Below are 22,702 nucleotides of genomic sequence, written 5' to 3'. Positions count from 1 at the left end.
TCATTAACCAGATGTATTCAATCAGATTAAAGGATACTATCACCCACACACTGAATTATCTGTACTCTAATGTGTTTTTAAGTGCCGCTAGGTAGGTGTGAGTGTAACTATGATTCCAGTGCTTGTAGCAATCAGTAGGCTATCTAGCATCAAGAAGCAGCACTACCAGCCTCAATGGTCATTGAGTTATAGTGAGTCACTCTGGTTTCAATCAGCTGTCCTTACATCGCACCGGTCCTAAGGAGTTGTTAGTTGCATATTTCTTATTACAAGGTTGATGTTTACTTCACTTAAAATATTATGGTTAAAGAAACAATCATTGTCTTCGCCTTTGAGATTCACCCTAATTCATTTTTAAATGTTCACATACACACACATTAACACACATACACACAGACACTTACACACACATACACACACACACACTCACTGACTCCAGACTAACCAATTAGAGGAATGGAGTCTGAAGTGGCCGGCATGATCTCTGCCACCAACAGCATAAAGACTGTCAAGGAGAGAAGGACGGTGATGCCTGGAGAAAAAAAGAAAGAAAAAGAGAAAGAAAGAGCATTAGATTAGAGATTCAATTTTATTTCTACAAACTACATGAACTACTGAAACAGCAGCATAGTCTCTGTTGCCTTGTTGACACGGCTCTGTAACAAGAGGTGGCAGGTAGCCAAGCCTTCTGGTAGTGTCCTTAAAGCTGCTCATCATAAACAAGCAGGGGGACTGTACATTATGTATGGTCATTTCTCCGGCCGTGGTTTGATCCAACTTGATTTCAACAAGTTAACATATCCTTAAAACCTGCTGACCTAAAACAAACACGGGAGCGGGCCTGAGACGTCATTTAGCCGGGTACGCTTTGATTAAACTTGATTCCGCTCAGAGCGCCCCGGTGATGTAGTGCACCACAAAGTCAATTGCAAATGGCCCATTCCTCTTCCTACCCCCCCAAATGCCTCCTCTCCATCTTTCCCCTCCTCCGTTTTCCCCCCTCTTCCTCCCGCACGACTATCCATCTCTGTTGCCTTCCTAAATCCACTTACGCCTCGCGCTCTCTCAATTTCCCCCTCTATATTTCACCTTAGATTTCCAGCCCTGGCCGCGCTGGCATTATCAGGTGTGTATTAGAAGTGCCCAATAACCAGACGCCACTGGGCTGGACCCTTTGCGATCAGTGCCGCAGATTAATGCCCTTTACAGCAGAGACGAAGATTAAAATAAATATGCTCCTCTAAATGGGACTGCCAATAATAAATGCCCCTTAAAGACCTTCGCAGGGTTGAATAATTTGCCCCTCTCAGTAACAGTAAACACGCTGATGGAGGAGTTCAGAAGATCTTAAAGAGACACTCTCCACTCCATCGCACAGAGAGGAGTCTGTTTATTCAACCTCTATTAGTCTATTCCATTAACCTGTGCAACACTGCATTTTCAATGGCCTGCAATGTCAACAGTCTATTATTTACTCTTTGGCATTTCAACACTCAAAACAATGGGGCCGTTGACATGGAAACAGCTGCTAGATGGCTGTTTGGATTTCACAGTTGCACGGGTGGTTGTGTAGCCTCGCTCTTGACCCCGATCAGGCTTCATCTGGAGTTTAGAAGGGAGTGTTGTTTTAAAGTGGGCGTTGTTCAAAGATCGGACAAGCAACAATTCTTTTAAGCCGATACAGCAAACGCCTACATTGGCAGAACCCGTGCCCAAGCAATAGCACTTACAAGAGAGCCTTGACCTCAAAAAGTTCCTCTGCTTCAGTTGGTATGGAGAGAATGTCCTTTAGTTCCTTCCCTCAGCCAAAGGATGTCAAACTTAATTCCATTTAGTCCTTTAATTGAGCCTGAAGGCTTAGTTTTGTCGATAGATTAATTAGCCACATAACTGTGGACTAATGCATTTACAGTGGTACACTGTACAGGGAGGCTCATCAGCATAACCGCATTGTCAGTCAACCTCTGCTTTCTAAGGTTCCCTAATGCCTTGCTTCTTCCTCTTCTTACTTCTTCTGACTTTTTTGACCTCCTTCTCTCTCTCACCTCTTCATCCTGAACTGTTTTCCTTCATTAGCTGCCATGTTTTACCCCTACCTGTACCTTCACATTCTTTATTCACAAGGGGTGATGTTTTGGGTTCTCTTTTTCTCTCTCTCTTTCTCTTTTTTTGACCTCCTCATCCTCAGCTCCTTCCCTTCATTCTTAAGTCCCTTTCCTTCCACCTAAAAACATGCCTTTCTTCGTTCACCAAAGGAGATCATTGATCTGGTTTTCCAATCCTCTTCTGTATCCTTTCTCTCCTCTCATCCTCTCTTCCACACTTCTCTCTCTTCTCCTTATCCCTCCTCTTTCATCTTTTATCTTTTGTCTCACCTTAACTCTCCTTCCCAAATCTTCTCTCCTGTCCTCTCATCTTCTCTCCTGTATCTTTAAAACATCCCCTTTCCTCTGTTCCTCTTCTCTCATCTCCAGGCTTCCCTTCTTTTCTCCCCTCTAGTCCTCTGCCCTGCACTCATTTTCTCTAAACCTCTCTGTCGTCTACTTTAGACTTTAGACTCTTCCCTCCCTTGGTTTCCTCTCATCTACTCTCATTTCCGTCTCTTTTGTTGTCCCTCTCCTTCTCTTTCTCCTCTAATCTATTCCTCCCTTACCTCAGTTCTGCTAGCCTCTACCTGTCCTCTCTTCTCGTCATTTCTCACCTCTACCCATCTTCTCTTCTCTCCTCTCATCTTCTTTCCCTTTCTCTCCTATTTTCCTCTCTCCCCCCTTCCACCTCTGTCCTCCTCTTTCTTCCCCCTACTTGTCTCTCCTTTCTTCTCCCCTCCTCTACTCTTCTCTGCCCTTCCTTTTCTCTTCTCCTCACCCAGAGAGATCTTCTCCCCGGAGTCGGCGGGCAGCAAGAACGTCAGCAGGGTCATGGAGGAGAGCAGCATGCAGGGGATGAGGAGGTTCAGGGCGTAGTAGAGGGTCCGCCGCCGAATGGTCACCACGAACGTCACGTCTGGATACGGCTCCTTGCAGCAGTCATAAAACACCTCGCTCCTGCTGCCCGGCACGCCTACAGAGAGAGAGAGAGAGAGAGAGAGAGAGAGAGAGGAGGGGATGGAGGGAAAAGATAGAAACAAAGAGGTATAGGGGAATAATGTTGAAACAGAGAGAGGGATGAATGAAAGGATGAAAGGATGAGGGAGGAATAAGGGGGAAAGATAGAAACAGAGAAGGAGAGCATTGAGTGTGATGGGAACATTGGCCCAGATAAACAGCTGATTCCGGACCGAAATAGGCTGAGATCTGGCGTCGATGCGCCGCATGCGTGCCGGATCAGCACCAGATCAGCACCAGATCAGGGCCAGGTCCGTCTCAGCATCAGCTCAGCTACTCTCTGTAGGGGGGCAGGAAGAGTGTGTGTAGGTGTGCAGGGTGCGGGCCTGTGTGCCAAATCAGAATGACTAACTCAAGCTGAGGAGATGAAAGCAGAACCACACAGAGGATCAGGTGCAGCGGGTAAGACGCCAACGCCGGATCTCTGACTTTTGTTTTTCTAACGCTCTCCACACTCTGCACTGCCACCGCTTGGATCCGTCTCAAGTCTCTAGAGAAACGAGTTTGGTGTTACCCCCAACCCCACCCCCCACCCCACCCCCTGCCTATTCATTTGAGTTGGAGTGCTTGACTTTTCTTTTTTCTTTTTTTCCACTAATGCACAGCACGACTACAAGCACAAAGGCAAACGCAGGGAGCTGAAAGGCTCTGGGAAAATGACACGTTAAAGAAATGCAGCAGCTCAATGCTCAAGACAAAAAGAAAAAAAGACCCGTTATCAAAGGAAAAAAAAGATTTAGAGAAGAATATACTAAAAAAGGAAACGCATATTCATACCTCATTGACTTGCATCAACTTAATTGAATAGCTGCTCAGCTGAACCAAATTAAATGTACGACCATTAGATAAGATTAAACAGCGAGAGGGGGGACTTGGCCAGACTGGAAAAGATCAGTTAAGAAATTGAGAAGGGTGATAAGCAAAGCTCTAGACAGTCCTCAAATCCATTAAATTACAACCCTGACATGTGAATGTTTGCCGAATAAGGCCAAAGTGACCTTGAAGCTACTTCTCCCAAGGAATTCTAAGCAAGTTTTCCACGTTCTCCGAAATGTACCCACCAGCAAAATGACACTGATGTTGACTCAACTGATTTCAAACCTTTCAAATCAAGGCCCAACTCACTCTCAGCAATGGCATGTGCTGGTATCTTTCTAAAAGCTCGCTCTATTTCATTAAGAGTACTGACGCTTAAGCTAACTCGCATGAATGTGTGCGTGTCAGCACTGACATGAGTGTGTAAGTGGCTTCTGGCCAGAGAGAAGTGCACACCTGACACATTTGTGTGGCTATTGTGACCGTGTCATGGGCCACTGACATGGACCAGCTAAGTGGATTAGTACCGCAAGGGAAGGTATGGCTGCTACTATTAGCATTTGGCAAAGTATCAGCACAATGTATGAAAGATTTGATAGAGAGACAGAGAGAGAGAGAAAGAGAGAAAGAGAGAGAGAGAGAGAGAGAGAGAGACAGAGAGAGAGAGAGAGAGACAGAGACAGAGACAGAGACAGAGACAGAGAGAAAGAGAAAGCTAGAAAGAGATGGGTGAAATTGACCTGAGCTGAGTTGACTTGAGCTAGTAGATGATGTCTTGATGTGGGTGACTGGGATGACAGTCTCACGGAATTGTAGAGTGTAAATCACAGAAAGGCCTTACCAACCAAATTAGAACCCTCTGGCTACCAAACACAATCGTCTGTGGATTAGGGGGACAATGTGTTGAGTGGTGCAGAGTTCACATATATCTTTAGTAAATGAAGTTCTCATTAACCAAATATCGGAGTTCTTCTTTATCCAGTGTGACTTACAGTACAGGGAAGCCACATATTTTTTTAAGATATCTGTCTGGAAATCAAACCCAAGAGCAAGGTTAGTCTGTAGTCTGTTGGTCAGTTAGTCTGTAAAGAGCAGTGTTTTGCTTTAGAAGGTAAGCTATTGGAACGGTGAACATGAACACAGTATAGTTCAGTTAAAGTCAGGCAAACTGAGTTGAGTGTGCAGCTGATAAAATGAGTGGTGTCCTGGGATTTCTCTGACTTCCTGTTATTGTATCTGCATATTTCTACACATGTATTAATTTCTCTTGCAATCTGGAAGCAGTATGTACTGGGAATTGTTCGGGAATTGGGAATTGTCTTACGCTTAGTTCGTTTGAAGCTGCTCTTATTAGCAACTCTTAAGTGGACCCCCTGGGGAATCCCCCGTGTTAATTCTCTCCTTGTGTACATGTGCTGTATGAAGATATCTGTGTAAGTCTCCATAGGACATCCTCAAGAGCCTTGCCCTCCATCGCAGTGTAAAGTACTTACAAACCAGCAGCAGTTCAGCAAATGTGAACTCATTTGTTAAGTTGAATTTCTATTGTGAACAGAGTAGAAATTGAATTGAGAATTGTTCAGTTGTGTCGTACCGATGTGAAAGGCCGTATTGAGCAGTTTGTGTGTGAATGACGAGAACAACATTTGAATTAAGGGGAACTACATTTCAAAGAGCTTCAGCAAATCTAGCTAAATTGTCTTGACATGACCTTGGAAGAATGAGATTATAATTCAGTTACTTCCTCAGATATTGAGCAGAACCTTTAACCCCCAAGGCCCTAATTTCATTGATGGGCAACGCAGCTGGCAATATGCAAAGTCCGCCCCTGCAGGACCCAAAGCTAAGTCAATAACAGCACTGGGGCGTGTCCACACACAGACGTGGGAGTTCCATGTATAATTGAGTATAAATTCAAAGCAACACCTTTTTCTGTGAAACTTCTAAATGGCAGGGGCAAACCTCCAGCACATGTGACCGGCAATTTGTCGTTTGCTTTATTGTAGAACAATTACCGTGTGAGCGTTAATAAGGTATGGTTAAATCATTGTCATTGGCTGATATTGAATGACTTAATTGCCACATCCGCTAATTACTCAACCCATTCATGCTCGATTGTGCTCTGCTTCGTGTCAATGAAATATAGGTATCCCCACCTATTCTCACTGCGCGGCCGGTTGCTGATGCGGAAGCCCATTCGCAGTGCCCGTTGCCCTAAGAAATTAGGGCCCCCAGTGATGAATGACATTTTCATGAGGAAACTTTTAATTTACTTAAGAAAACTCTGAGGCTACAGCCTGAGAATGACTGTGTTTCCTCAGGTTGCAGTGCACATAACTCTGTACCGACCCAACTGTCAAGAACCATACCACAAAAGCTAGAAGCTAATGATATAAAATGAGTACAATTATGGGTTTGGATGATTGGTTTAGAGTTTAGTTCTGCTTGAGTTGCGCTGAGCTGAAAAGAAGTGGGTTTAGTTTAATGGGTTTCATTGGGTTTAGTTTAAATGAGGTGAGTGTTGCAAAGAGGGGCACCAGACTGTTTCCTCACCCACAAGGTCCCACTCCCCATTGGGCATGTATCCAGAGATGTCGGCGTCGGTCATCTGCAGGTCCAGGAGCCAGCCATCGAACGTCCACGAGCCGAACTTGAGCTCACACTTCTGGATGTCGAAGGGGAACCAGCGCACGTCGACGTTACATGTGCTCATGAAGATTCCTGATGGAGAGAGAGAGAGAGATGGTGGGAGGGAGAGAGGGAGAGGGAGAGGGAGAGAGGGAGACTTTGACTTTTAAAAAACATTTATTTAACCATGAAATGGGTTGACGACACTTAAAAAGGCTACTTCTACTACTACTACTTCTACTACTACTACTATACCAACACCGTGGAATGAGAACATAAATAGAGGGTTACCATCATCAATGACTGAAATCAGTTAATGGGCGAAAAGGTGGATGTTGTCAGTGATAAGAAACATAGCATATTCAACTCTGATACTTCAACTGAAATCCTAAACATATTCAACTCGGATCCTAAACATATCCACTTGATTCTCACTGTGTGTGTGAGAGAGAGAGAGAGAGAAAGAGAGAGAGAGAACAGAATAATAGAAAATGAAAGAATAATAATGGAAGCACTAGAGAGGGAGAGGAGAAGAATCACAGCGCTGACTGGCAGAACATGTCACAGCAACAGTTCCACAGAACAACTGCTGCTACACATCCGTCCAGGCACAGAGGGTACACATCCGTCCAGGCACAGAGGGAGGCCAAGGCACAAGAGAACAAGGATGAGTTTGAAAAGAGCAGAGAGAGAGAGAGGTAGAGAGAGACAAAAGGGGAACAGAAAGGAACTGGAAGGGAAAGGTCAGACAGAGAAAAAGAGAGAGTGAGCAACTAGGTGAACACAAAGGGAATGCAATGCTTTTCGAGGCAGAGACAGAAGGGTCTTAATCTGCCAATCTGGCCCTACCTGTGCCATCCATGGCACCTCTCATGTCAGTCCACCTCCCCAAGAGACCAACCAGTTCTACAGGGTAACCTGATTCAGACTTTCATTTTACATCCAAGACTGGTTGAATAAGGACATACAGTCTCTTCTCAACACCTATCATTATCTTTACACACACACACACACACACACACACATATACATTCATAAATAAAAAAACTGACATACATACACACTGTATATGTAAAAGAAGAATCAATTGGCAAAGCAGCTTATGCTGTTGCTGACAAAAGAACAAATAGACTCTTCTCTCACACACGCATAAACACATACACAAACACACACACACACACACACACACACACACACACACACACACAGTTCATGAATTCTCTGACAATCCCTGGAGTTAAAGTTCTCCTTTTATGCAATTATGCATACTTTAGGGGTCTAAACCAAAACCTCAAGAGAACACGCTGACAGATATGCAACTGGATTTGTTCTAAAAGAAAAACTACAATGAGAATTCCATGAGTTTTTAATCTGACAAAATAGAAATCCAACTGCCAATTCCAAGCATGCAAAATGAATCAAAGCATCCAAACCCCGAAGCTAACTTAATTATTAACCTTTCACAGGCACCGTGATAGAAGCTGACATAAATGGCCTAAACCTGAATCAATCAAAAGATCCTAAACAGTTGAGACTGCATCCAAAGACTGTATATTCTTTCTGTGTCAGTAAACATGAAACACATTTCTCATGCCTCTGATCAACCAGAAACCTTACAATCCCCACAGTAAAATATCTCAAATCGAAAGTCTATCAAGATGGATAAAGAGCGTTTTCACCTAAAAAGGGTTAGGAATTTAAAGAAACAAATCTATTCCATTACTTATTGTCACTACTTGTGGAAAATATGTCCTGCCCAGAATTGCAAACAGCTCAGCACACGTAAATACTTGGGCAAATACTTTAAATACGTAAATGTGGATAAATACTTCGTACAAGGGGTGTGTGTGTGTGATTGTGTGTGTGTGTGTGTGTGTGTGTGTGTGTGTGTGGGGACGGGGGGGCAAGGGGGAGGGAGGCAGGCCGAAGGGTTTTGCAATGCACACAGTGCAAACTGTAGAGTAGAGTGGTTTTAATTAGAAAGCATTAGAACTCCATTTCAGTTCAAGAGCCATTCGCCGGTGCTTCAATTTATGCATCACACACAAAACCGTTTCTCCTGGAGCTCAAGACTGAATAATGTTTTTCCTCTGGCAGGAGTTCACTGCGATACAGAGTAGCTGTTCACTGAAACAATGTTGTTTCCGCACTAGCTTTCTAGATGTTTTTTTTTTTTTAAATGACTTGCTGCTCAGTAATCATGTTAGTTCATCAGACCCTTTGATCATGTTGTTCGTGATATTCCCCATAACATCTTCAAGAAATGCATCTCTACAGATAACGCTGCGGTGAAGCACAGCCCTCTTCAATCACATGACAATTTTTATGAGGGGGATGTTTATTGCGTGGGTGCAGACCCTGAAAACCTCACACAAACACAGGAGTGCTCACGGTTCTCAGTCACATTAAGAGTGTTTGGGCCTGAGCTACATCAGTCCAGAATGAAGATGAGGGAGAGGGGAGATTCAGGTGGAGGGTAATGATCACCCAAGAGCTCCCTCCACTGTTCATCCCAGTGTGCATTTACACAAGGCAGTATAGTGATAAAAAAGAGAGGACATTTTAAAAAAAGCGATCGTATTGAAAAAGAAGGGAAAAAAATGCTATTTCAACAGCCCAAGGTTTCATTACTGTCATGTTGCTACACCACTTTGGCAACCCTTCTGCGAATACCAGCACCAAGATGGCCACTTACTTCCCTCACTTCAGATGTTATGTAGTCTTTATGGGCTCGACATTTCTTTTCCCCAACAAAACTCAGACATTTAGTCATAATGCTGATCATGTAACTGAGGCCTTGACTGCTGAGTGAGAGAGTGTCCAGTGTGCCAATGATTCATTTAGCTCTCCTGCCTGAAGTGTTTTCATGGGAAGCCTTGGGTGAGTTCATTCAGATGGTGCTGGCAAGTGCTTTTTGGGTTTCTGTCACGGTTCCTCCAAGCCCACAACTAAGCTCTTCAGACCCTCTTTCTGTCCTCGTGACTGGAAATGAATGGAGCGGAAACGAACGGAACAGAAACAGAAACAGAAACAGAATGGAAAAGAAGGGCTTTTCAAGGCCTTTCTGTTACAAAACTATATTTAAAAAGGTCATATTTCATCAGCTTCTAAAGTCATCAGTCTGCTCTGACTTTCCTATTTCGATGTCCCTTTTGTGCGGAAGAGCTGGATAACAACTAGCAATTTGCCTGAGCACATACCTTTGGAGTCTGCAAATGTTAGCAAATTCACCCTGGCCTCCTTCCCAGTAGGAGAGTCCCAGTATTGCCCTTTTGTAAGGCTTGTCAATGGAGCCAACATAAAATAGTGTGATAGTGAGAGGTTAATGCAGTGTCTCCTTATGTGTAAACGCATATTGCTCTTTTCATATTCCCTGCAGCACTGCCCATGTTTACTTATTCAGCACCATGCAACGCCAGTCTCTGACCACCAAATTACTAAGGTGTCGGGTCGGTGATATGCATGCAAAAGTCTTCCATTACAACAAATCACTGCCCTCCAAGCCTGCATAATGAGTATAATCTTTCTGTGCTAGCTTCTCACGGCAAATCTAATGGCAAAACAGAATAGGCAGTCTTGGCAAGGCACTCAAAACAGTGCGGTGTAATTAATTATGCTGTGGTTGATAAAACATGCTCAGCAAAACCACTGTGAATGCTCTGTGAATGGGATGTACCTCCGAGGGGTTTCAAACAAATATCTCAATGCGAAGTCTCCTGACAGACCCCACTACCCACTACACCCAACTCATCAATCCCCCGGTCAATAGATTACACAGGAGCCCATAACACGCTGGAGATAAAACCTTTTAATCCAGATCACTTTTTTATGACGTTTGGTATCAGCATCATCAAAAGCACTAAATATAGCATACTCTCACTCAGAAGGGGGGGGGATCATGATTATGACTAACCAAGGCCATTCAAGAAAGAAAGATGAGGTCCTCTGGCATTTTATCAATCAACACACGGAGGCATGAGACCAGTCAGGACGAGGATGTGCCTGTCAATCATGTGGACTAGCTGAAGCATCTCAGATGTGTGTGCTGATGTTGGGGTGCTTAGCAAACAACACTCAAAGCTTTTAGTTTCAAATCCAACTTTCACTACTTAAATACAAAATCAGATGCAGAGGCAAAATCGGATGATTCTGTTATTGTGCCTGCACAGTTGGCATACAAGAAGAGATTTAAAAAAAGGATATCTGAAGAGTTAAATATTTCCTCAGTAAACACACAGGAGATGAGCTTAAGCAAAGAGTCGAGTATTCAACCAACATTCAATAAGAAAAACTAACACTGGAATCAATTTCAATACAGTAGATCTCTCTCTTTCTCTTTCTCTCTCTCTCTCTCTCTCTCTCCCTCTCTCTCTATCTCTTTCTCTCTCTCTCTCTCTCTCTCTCTCTCTTTAACTGAATGGATCTCAGTTTCAAATTCATGGGCTGATAGCTACCCATCATCCAAATAGATATAATAGCAGTACTATACTGTCTCTTTTCAGGAGAGTGCAGCAAAGCAGAAAAAAAACTCAGACTGGTAAAGGAATGGCCACAAGCCCAAACTCAGTCAAAACATTGATGCTGGACTGAGCACACCATCTCAAATTCCATCTGGCAGCATCATTTATTCTGCCAGAAGCTGGTTCTCCATTCTCTGCAATTCCAGCTGTACTGTCAGATTTAAACATTCTCTTATTCTGCTCACATCGTCTCTCAAGACTGTTGTGTCGCATCCGCATCTTGAAATTGTACCTCATTAAGGAGGGAGGTTTTTGAGAAATTGTGCCATTCATCACAAGCGCTGGATCAGCCCGCAGTCAGCATGCGAGCTCAAAGACTTGGTTAAAACATGACGGCACCCTCTTAGTTTCTCGCTGAGCCTCCTGTCTGTTAACTGATCTTAAACTGCTGCTCTCAACATACATTTGCATTTGTACTGTATTTATATTTATAAAGTCATTTAATATATTGTTTTGCATTCATTAATTAAGATTTTTATAAATAATGTGTACCTTTTATCATTTACCATTCACTACCATTCAGAATTGCACAGACCTTCAGGTGAATATGTATGTCTAGAGACACGTAGTATTGCAGTGGATAAATCTCTGCCTAGCCAAAGCATATCGTACTGCATTCAACCATAAGCATTTCCATCTTCTCTGACATACATTTACTGTCAGAGAGCCATAGATAGAGAGCCATTCCAAAATACAGTACACTGGTTTATGCCGTAATCCTTCTTTAATAGCTGAGGTGGAGATTAGAAAGGATCTGAGCATTCTGCTGCTCTGGTGTTGTGACATACACAGTCTTGCCAGAAAGGTAGTTCATGTGTCCTGATCCTAATATTTTATATTCATTTACCGTCATTTATGCCATATTATGCAGGTTTATACCACTTCTAAGGCATGTTTTTGTTGGTAATGAACTCTATTGAAATATATTTTGATGGTACATAGTCTTGTGAAGGAGACATATACACACCTGCCATTCCCATTGGCTGTCAACCCCATGTCTGGTCTCATAGCAGACACATCAATACACTGTGGAACTTGAAGGTGTCTTTTGACATTAGCCAGTAATATCCAATCCTGTGCTTTGCCCCATTTGCCAGTTCTGTTCATTATGTAGTGTTGTGTTTTGGGTCTGAAACCCTGTGAAAATAAGAACAGCTTTTACAGCAAGTTGTCACCAAATATATTGTGGAAATCCATCAGTCTGCAAGTACAATAGGTTTTATCAGTGTCTACTGTTTTCTGTTGTTAACTAGCTCAGTTAGCTCAGGAGCTTTGTGCGAAAACTGGTTTGTTGTAAGTTCTTTAGTACAATGTACTTAATTGATAGATCAGTACATGAATGTCAAATAAGTTATTATTTAAAAAAATGTGTTGCAAGCTGTCTTTGGGATTAGGGTCAGTAACATAAAATATGTACGTACACAAGAAGTAAATAATTTGATTTAACACTTATGATAAGTACGCTATAAAAGTGACCCTTCACATGCTGGGGTACTGTCTAATACATTTACCAGTATTAGTGGGTATGTTCCGATGTAAAACAGTTTTCCTGTCAAATATTCCCTCCACCCATGTAACATTGTTCAGAACTAAATCAGGTAAATTCCAGAAGGTTCCTGAATTATTCACCCCCAGCATGTGCTGCTGCGGCCCCAGCTCTGCCACCCTCCCAGCGCTGCCACCCTCCCTGCCCCATGGCTCTGATCAGCCGCTAGCCGGTCGGCACCTGACCGTACGGATGCCCGCTGCCGGAATCTTGGCAGGAGGCTGGCCCTTTCATCAGAGGGAGCTCGGGGTAACAGATGCCCTATTTCAGATGCCACCGGCTGGCGCCGACCCAGGCTGCGATTTAGAACCCACATACAGTATGTGACACTACGTGACGGGTGCAACTCAGCCAGACCCTGATCTTAAATCAGACCTAGGCCTTGAGCACCACTGCATATGTCCTCCAACATTGGCTGCAATCCAAGGTCCCACACACACAAACGCACGCACGCACGCACGCACGCACGCACGCACACACACACACACACACACACACACACACACACACACACACACACACACACCACACACACACACACACACACACATAGAAATACGCACACACATACAGACACACACACACACACACACACACACACTCACACACACTCACACAGGGTTTATCAGAGCTTCCATTGTGTCTATGAGTGGCACTCTGGCTCAGGTTATTGGCCTGAGCTACTTGCACGGCCACACATCTTCACTGAGGCTTCCAGCTGACACTCTCTCTTCAGTGAATCCCCAGTAATCCACAGACAGCCACCCCTAGGCAAGAGCCTAAACCCCTTCAAACAGCACAAGACACAATGGAGGCCCTCTGTGGATCAGCGGTATGATCAGCGCAGCATCCTGTTTTCAGAGGTGACGTCCCATAGGACAGGTTGAAAGCAGAATGGGAGTGAGGCGCTAGACAGTTTATTTTCTAAGACGGCCCAGGGAACAGTAGCACACACACACTCACCAGCACAATCCCACATCAAACACTCACTCACACACACACACACACACAGAGAGAGATAGAGAGAGAGAGAGAGAGAGAGAGAGAGAGAGAAGCAAGCACATTCTAACATCAAACATGCACACACCACACACACAGTCGTGCCCACACACACACATACACTGAGATGATGGGGTCCCATGACACCAGACACCTTTTCCTCTGAATTTATCACAATGAAAACCATCTGACTAATGTTAATGGCCTTTTCTCCTATCACCAAGGTCAAGAAAACTAATGCATTTGTGCCAGTTGGTCCAGATGTCCCTCCTGTCCGACTGACTGTGTCCCCTTCTGTCTCCGAGTCTCCTTCACCTCCCTTTGTCCTCCCCCCTCCCTTTATTCTAGGTCCCTCCCCATCTTCCACTGTTCCTCTCTTGACACCGTCCTCTATTTCTGTTCCTTCTGTTATTTTCTTGCCATAGTCTGCACACGTCTTTTTACCTTTACACCTCTCACTGCTCCTCTCTCCTCACCTTCATCTGTCTCTATACCTCCCTCTCTGTTATTCGCATAGTCTACACACACACACACACATACACACACACACACACACACACACACACACACACACACACACACACACACACACACACATGTCTATCCTCTCTCTCCCTCTGTCTGCTCCTCTCCTTCTGTGTTGTCCCTCTGTGCTTAATCTCTCCCTCTGATACTGTCTCATATGTGCTCCTCTTTCTCTCTCTCCTCTCCCTCTCCTCTCGTCTCACTGTGTCTGCGCCTCCCTCTCTCCTCTCTAAGTCTCTGTGTTCCCTGTTTCTTGCTGGCTAAGATCCAAATCTGCACATTAGGCAAACAGTGTTTATACCCAGTACCCCCTTATGAATAAACATAGGCGTTGAATAAGAGATGAGGGATTTCTCTCTCCCTCTCCTCTCTCTCCCTCTCCTCTCTCTCGCTCTCTCTTTCTCAAACACAAACACACACACACACACACACACACACACACACACAGACTCTCACCCTTTCTCTTTCACGCTCTCTCGCTCTTTTTCTCCATGGTACGCATCCTTGACTCGACTTCAAAAGGGCATTTGATTTCTCTTTGGCACTGAGGGGGGGCGTGATCAAGACTCTTTAAAGTAGAGAAAGGAGGGCGGTTCCAGAATGGGTGGTGTGTGGGTGTGTGTATGTAAGTGTGTGTGAGTGCATATAAATGCCTGTGTCTCCCATGGATCCTCCTCTCACTGTCTCATTTTGTTTTATTCTAACCCCCTTTTCAGCGACGTTTGTGTGTGTGTGTGTGTGTGTGTGTGTGTGTGTGTGTGTGTGTGTGTGTGTGTGTTTGTGTGTGTGTGTGTATGTCTGTGTGTCTCTGTCTCTGTCTGTGTGTGTGTGTGTCTGTCTGTGTGTGTGTGTGTGTGTGTGTGTGTGTGTGTGTGTGTGTGTGTGTGTGTGTATGTGCGTGTGTGTGTGTGACGGAGGGAGGCAGAGTGAGTGTATGCATGGATGTGTGTGTTATTCAACTGAAGGAATTTGCGCTTGAGGTGTAATATTATCAGGGGTGGTGGCCTTGATCAGAGGCTTTATAAGCACAGAGGCTGGTGTGTGGATCATTTATTGTCCTCTCTGCAGACACTGGCGCCATGAGGGAGATTCATAAACTCCAGAGACATCTGCGCTGTTTCCCTCTGACACACACACACACACACACACACATACACACACACAGGCAACACACATAGGCAAAACACCCTGCATACACACACACATACACACACTGCGCATACACACAGGCAACACACACACACACACACAGGAATATAAACACACATCTGTTCCAGCACTGCATCACACGATCACCAGAAGCGTCAGCACATTATACAAACACACACTCACACACCATTCATATTCTTGCTTCTCAGCCCACTGATATGAACTGCGGAGTCAGTGATGCAGCAGAGATTCACCTGCCACTCAAACATAAAATCACAGAAGCCACTGCACTTGGTAGACGACAGCTATCTGAGGTCTCTGAGGCACAAAGCACACCGCAGTCTGGACAAGATCCCCGCCTGATACACTCTGAACCACAGCTCCAGCGCTGGCTCCACAAGCCCCCAGAGGTTGCAGTCGTTATGAAATACCACCAGTTCAAAACCCCCCTACAGACTGAGGAGTCTGCTGAATTGGGCTGCTGTCTCGCACACTTCAGAGCCAAGGACACGCAAGCCGCTCTGAAAACTATTCGCAAAAATTCTGTTTTTTATCCAACCGTCTCTGTGAACAAGCTGAGTATACACAGTTAAGTATGCAGCAGCCCTGTGGGCTTGTGTGGATTAACATAACTCCCCATTAGACTGTGTGTATGGCAGTAACTCCCTGGATTGTCCTCTTCAATAAAGCGTTGTACTTTCTGAAAAATATATCTTCCAAATTACCTGACCACTCATTTCTTTACTGTGGCATTTCAAAACCACGCAGTTCTTTAAGGTTTTCCTGTTATAGCGTACAGATGGTAATTACACCTCATGTGCCGTGTGATTCATGTCCTCTATTCTTCTCTGAAAGCTGTGTGATACATCATCAGAGTGAGCCAGGCAGACGACACTCCACGGGCACCTACCTGGGGGCAGGTATTCACAGAAGCCGCTGGAGTTGCAGAGCACGTTGGTCTTAAACATGGAGTCGAATTTATCATCAGCGCTAAGAGGACAAGGGCACACAAAGAGAAGACACAATGATTAATAGCTCTCTCCTTCTCTTTCTCTCTCTTCCTCTTTCTCTCTCTCCCTCTTTCTCTCAAATCGAATCAAATCAAATAATGCTTTTTTGGCATGAATGATTTAACTCATTGTTGCCAAAGCTACAGGTTGTAAACTATGTACAGTGTACATAAGAACAGGTGTAGTGTTCATGAGAAAGAGCAATGACAACTTCAGCAAAAGAACAAACAAACAAAAATAATATATATTAATAAACCAGAAGCATCTATATATCAAATAATCTAAGTTACATAATCATCATGTAACAGAGTATAACATTTACACATAGATCTATCCACCAACATACATAACCACAGGGCTGTTGAATTCATTTGAATTCAGTACACATCCCTAAACATATGAGTGCAGCTAAGTCTGTGCAGCTGGTGTCCTCTCCCAGGGGCATGCGCGTTTTTAATTGAGGAGATATATTTTTGCTAAAAAAGACGTCCAGCACTGAGGCTTATCTGATGCTGCTGAGAAGTAAGTATTCCTCATTTGCTACCGCTTGTTCGCAAGTTCGCATGTCGCTAGGCACCCATGTGCTTTTATGCCTGCCGACCCTGTATTTGTAGGTTATGATAACTCTCTCTCACACACACACACACACTCAGTCTCTCTCTCTTTCTGTGTGAGTGTGCATGTTCTTGCTTCTCTCTCTCTCTGTGTGTGTGTGTGTGTGTGTGTGTCTCAGGGTACGGATGCACCATGCTGTGACCTCTTTCCAAAATGTCGGGATCTTTTATTGTTGCAAAACAGGGAGGCAGTATAGTTCCTGCACCCAAACAACAGCATCAAAGAGTACTGTAGCCTGTGGGAGCTTATCTGGTGCCTACCTGTTATAGAGGAGAATGTCTGGTGCCTACCTGTTATAGAGGAGAATGTCAGGAGTCCACACCTGATCCGTGGTGAACCTGAGGTTCTTCACGCCAGGATATTCCGTCAGGTTCCACTGGAGGTAGTGGTCGAACCATTTCTGAGGACAGAGATCACAGAACCCTCAGAACAGGAGAGAACCAGAGCGAGAACCAGCTAACCAAAGACTCAACAGTCAGCATCCATATTGATAGCAAGAACCACGTGTTTGAGTTCAGCCTGAGTCTGAATTGGTGTTTTTTACACTCCAGGCAAGGCACCATCTACGTTCAACATCTAAATCCAGTGGGTAATGAAATGTTAATACTGCAGACTATATCCCCCTGTACCCACACCACTACCCCCCCCCCCCCCCCCCCCCACCCCCTGATTGAGCTCACCATATTCATCCATACGTTGGTGGTGAGGACTTGGTTCTTCTCGTCCTGAAAGAGAGCCAAGAAGAGGTTTTATCATGCGTCATGCGTCGCATTCACACTCCGAGCACAAAGACGTTTTCCTCCCTTCCTTACACTTTTACACAGAGATATTATTCTTACTCATGCTATTAAGACTCTTGCTATCAGTTCTCACATTTCAACCTCCCTGTTTTAAATTCTATATAGACATTCTTCTGCTGATGGTGGCGTATTTTAATCGAAACCCCTGAGACATTTTAATAACGATATCAAAGAGAAACAAATAAAGAGGGCAAAAGGAAACCAAAATAAAAAAAGATGTCACATGCAGAGATACTCAGACGCCACGGCGCAGAGGCGCCATGGAGTCGCTTTTTCATGGTTGTGACAGAGCAGATTGCGTCGGGCACGGCAGGGCATGCTGTCAGCCTGTCAGTGCCTGTCACTGTGATTTATCAGGCTTGTTTAGCGCAGAGAGACGCGCCACCAAAACATCAGCGCATCATTTCTAGGGAAGATCCACGAATCGGTCATCATGGCACAGAATGTGAAAGGATTTTTCTACACACACACATACACTCACACACGAATCAGTCATGGCCATAATGTGAGAGGATGTTTTACATACACACATACACTCACACACACGAATCAGTCATGACACAGAATGTGAAGGGATATTCTACATACACACATACGCTCACACACACGAATCAGTCATGTCACAGAATGTGAGAGGATGTTTTACACACACACATACACTCACACACACAAATGTGTTCTAAGCCTCTTTGTGTGCAGTGTTGCATGGCACATACACACAGATGTAAGGCAGTATAGGGTGATTAGAGTCCCACAGCTTTCGATCAGACAATATACCCCTGCTCTCAGAGTCTATTACAGAAGGAAATACATCCCACATCAGGATGAAATGCATCCTACATCAGGATGAATGCATGTTACTCCACTCTGTAAAAAAAGGTGTAAAAAAAAAGTGCCAGAAAACTACTGTCAGATTAAAAATATAAATTAAATAAAAAAATATATTTATTAAAAAGTTAAGTTAATAATTTTACCTTAATTAACATCTATTTCTCTAATTTTACAAGAAATCTTCCTGTAATTATTATAATTATAATTAATAATAGAAGATTATATATGAATTGTTAGAATAGAGTCATATACCTCTAAAAATGTCCTAGTACAGAAATGTACCCATTGGAAAGGTACAGAATTGGTACCTAATGACATTATTCACCAAAAATTTGTTTACATCATTTAACAAATAGAGTTTTGGACAGATTTCATTGCTTGTTATTTTCCCGTGACATCACTTCTCACAGTCTTTTTATAAAAGAGCTGTGTAAAAGTTCACATAATTTATTGATGGGTGGAGGACAACTTGAAATCATCCACACCATGACAGAGTAGGTACTTTCTGTTCTGCTAGTTGACATCCCCCATTTGTAGGCCTCCATCAGCTTGGCTTCATGATGACCATCATTTCATCTGTTTCACTCTCATCACTGGACATACAGTAAGTCTTGTAGCTGTTTCTTTTACTATCTATGGTCTTGAGGCAGGATACCTCTGGATATTCACATATATGTTTCATAGTCCAGATATGGATAGATTATGATCCGTACCCTATGCTATGTACCCTTTTCTGTTAGCAATGATTTTGTAGGCTACCTGTAAAATCAAACAAAGGTCCACAGTTATCACCTTAAGGACCATTTGACAGTGCTATATCGCCATGACAAAAGACATTTTTGTAAAATTACAGAAAATGCTGCTATTTTTGTCAATAAATATTAGCTTACTTTATTTTTACAGTAGTTTTGTTAAAATTGTCATTTAAAAGCTGTTAAAAAATAATTTCATGTATTCAGTTTATACAGATTTGTTTTGTTGAATCACATGACATATCTCAATAAACAGTTTAGTCTTGAAATTTTAATACGGGAAAAAATTGTGAAAATCTGTTAAATCAGTTTTTTTTCCAGTGCGTCACACAGAGAGATTTGCCACAGAAGCATTATCAGGAGAACAGAGACTTTGAAACGGATATTTAAGATCAAGGTTCAGCTCCAAAGGCGTTGGATTATGTTGCATTTAGTGTCATTTCACTCCCGGTCTTGGGACCTCAAGTTTTAACTACCCGCATCATGACACATCCAATCCAGTCCCATCATGACACAATTTTCTTGACAGCTAGCTGTGCATGCTCTCTGATTGAGTGCAGAGTGTGTCTACTACACACACATACACACACACACGCACACACACACACACACACACACAGAGACTTACAGAAATTCACACCCAGGCATCTACACAGAAGTGCACATTATCTCCACATACACACACGCATACACACACGCACACACACACACACAATCCAATTATCTTCCCCTCTCTCTTACACTCCTTACTCACACACAAACATCTATGTCTCTCTTACAGACACACACAGACATAAGTAGATTCTCTCTATCACTTTCTCCCTCTCCCTTTCAATACCTCTCTTTCTTTCTCTCTCTGTCTCTCTCGCTCTCTCACACACACACACACACACACACACACACACACACACAAACAAACACACAAATGGTGGACTAAAAAAAAGTATGGATGGTGTGCAGAAACCAGCACTGTGTGTTTGTGTGGTGGTGGTTGGGGGGGGGGGTGTAGTTGTGAACAGCAGGTCTGGTTGATCAGACAGAAGAGCACAGGGGGATGTGAGGGGTTGAGCCGGAGGGAGGAAGCTACTGTACCACATCCATGATCTGCACCAGGCTCATGGACAGCACCACGGTCAGCGGCAGCGAGTCGTTGGCCACCGGGCGCTCCATACGGTTGTAGTCCTTCAGCAGGTTCTTCAGCAGGGTCCTCTGGTAAGGGCCCTGCACTGAGACTGAGACCGATAGAAAGGCATATATATATATATATATATATAGAGAGAGAGAGAGAAACACAGACAGTGGGGGGTAACAGTCAAAGAAGAGGAGTAAGTAAGAGAAAAACAAGGCGACAGAGAAAGAGAGAGAGCGAGAAAGAGAGAGAGAAAGAGAGAGAGAGAGAGAGAGAGAGAGAGCAGACACTGAGTGAATTACACTGTCAGACAGGCAGTAGCTGCACAAAAACACACACTCATGATACCCACACACACACACACACACACACACACACACACACACACACACACACACACACACACACACACACACACACACACACGTCGCTGAAAAGAGGGTTAGAATAAAACAAAATGAGACAGTGAGAGGAGGATCCATGGGAGACACAGGCAGAGAGATAACAACGCAATATAATGTCTATGCAACAGCCAGAATAAAGCCTTTAAGATCAAGATTGATTTTGGAAAATGGAAAAGAAGTGAAGACACATGCAGCTCTAACACAAAAACATGTACAGTTAAAAGCCCAGTTTAACAAGAAGTTTAAGTTAAAAGCCCAGTTTAACAAAAAATCTCACAGTTCAATAGAATAACACAGAACTCTCATCTTCATTTTCTAATAGTTCAAGGGATCCACACAGAACCCCTCAGCGGAGGGTAGCTTGGAGACAATTAGAAGGACACTTAAAGTGTTCCTTAATTGTTCTTGGGAATGATGATTGTAGCTAAAATGGTTCAACAAAAAGCCAGCTTAGAACAGCTTAGGTCCAAAAGACCAATAAATGAGTCTAACATGATTGTCTTTTTTGTGTCTGCTGGAGTGTTTGAAAAGTTCAATTGAATTTATTTCAAGAAAACTCAAAAATAAGTCCTCAAAGGAAGACATCAGACAGCGTGAAATAGCAGTGACAGCATAATAAATAAGTCAAGAATGCGATGTATTGGTAAAGCACTTCTGAAGTCTCAAGGTCAATGAGATATGGATACAGATATTATGTGAATATATATTTTATGAAAGTAGGAGAAGTAGATCATCTTTTTATATACCGTTTCATAAGTACTCAATTTTTGTGTATTTATGTCATCACAACCTGAAGCGCTGAATTCAATCTGTTTCAACATTTACTACGTGCTTACTTGTATATTTTTGAAGTCTATACAGTAACACTGTGAGTGAATTTCGGACTACTAACAAAAAAATGCAAATATGTCAGGTGATACCAGACTTCCAAACAGGTGTAAGTAATAGATGTGTCTCATCCATCTCTAATTAGGTCTATTACAGAACAACCCAAACAGTTTGCCGTCATAACTTCTCCCTTGTTGTCAGACTGGGAGGACACACCGACGCCATCTGTCAGAGCTCCGCAGACAGACCCAAACAAAGGTGACATCTGACTCAGGGCTTTCAGGTCTATTTGTCACACAACACAGACACCAACCTGCCACTACATCATCAGCTATCACATTAGCCTAAGGAGGACGCCACTGAGGGGAATGACAGTGGAGCTGGTGTCATTTGTCAAGTGATCAGAACAAGGTGGAAGAGAGGGTAGGAGGCTCCAGCCCTGTATCTGTTATCGCTGTGATGACAATGTTGTTACAATAAAGGCTTTTTATCGTTAATAAAGGCAGAAGGCTGTCAGGAAATTGTGTCTTCAGCACACCAGCCTTAATGAGAGTTTGATGCATAGAAGGCTTCTGTGTCTGCGTCTTCAGATTATTAGTAAGCAGCAATTTTATGTTTGTTTTTTTACAGCTTTCATAAAGCTCTCTGCTTACAACTCACATCACGCAGGTCTCTGCATGAGAAAGAGAAGAACTGTGATATTAGGCGTGTGAACTGAATGTTGTGACTGCTTTATATTTGTCCTGTGTATAAGTACGTGTGTTGATACCAGTACTGTTACTATCCGCTGCCTGCTTGTGATGTTTTGTTTGTTGGTTTTCCTCGGAGGCCTTTTTCCACTAATGTCATATTTCCATAAGAGCAACAGATCAAATGTCCCATTTCACTCATCATTGTCACATTTACCCCCCAGGTTTGTTTCCAACTGCTCCAAAAAGTAATAGTCAAATGAAGCCATTTCTCTGCATGCATCGTCACTCACAGAAAGGTTGACAAAACAGCATGACACTTCTTTTAATGCCCTGCAGTTGTGCGCCAGAGATCAT

General features: G+C 43.5%; 1 protein-coding gene across 1 annotated transcript in view; it reads right to left on the bottom strand.

Moving 5' to 3' along the window:
- chrna11 (cholinergic receptor, nicotinic, alpha 11) overlaps positions 1-22,702 on the bottom strand; it is a 30,140-nt gene that overhangs the window by 5,031 nt on the left and 2,407 nt on the right. Inside the window, exons 2-8 of the mRNA XM_012828923.3 lie at positions 20,388-20,527; positions 17,593-17,637; positions 17,203-17,312; positions 16,198-16,277; positions 6,474-6,641; positions 2,866-3,060; positions 446-532 (exon numbers count right to left, since the gene is read on the bottom strand). Of these exons, the coding sequence (XP_012684377.1) occupies positions 446-532; positions 2,866-3,060; positions 6,474-6,641; positions 16,198-16,277; positions 17,203-17,312; positions 17,593-17,637; positions 20,388-20,527 (825 nt within the window). The remainder of the gene's footprint in view (positions 1-445; positions 533-2,865; positions 3,061-6,473; positions 6,642-16,197; positions 16,278-17,202; positions 17,313-17,592; positions 17,638-20,387; positions 20,528-22,702) is intronic.

Source organism: Clupea harengus, chromosome 19 (assembly GCF_900700415.2).
Source record: "Clupea harengus chromosome 19, Ch_v2.0.2, whole genome shotgun sequence".
NCBI classification, from domain to species: domain Eukaryota; kingdom Metazoa; phylum Chordata; class Actinopteri; order Clupeiformes; family Clupeidae; genus Clupea; species Clupea harengus.
The sequence above is the reverse complement of the archived record's forward strand: the minus strand, read 5'-3'. Positions and strand labels throughout refer to the sequence as shown.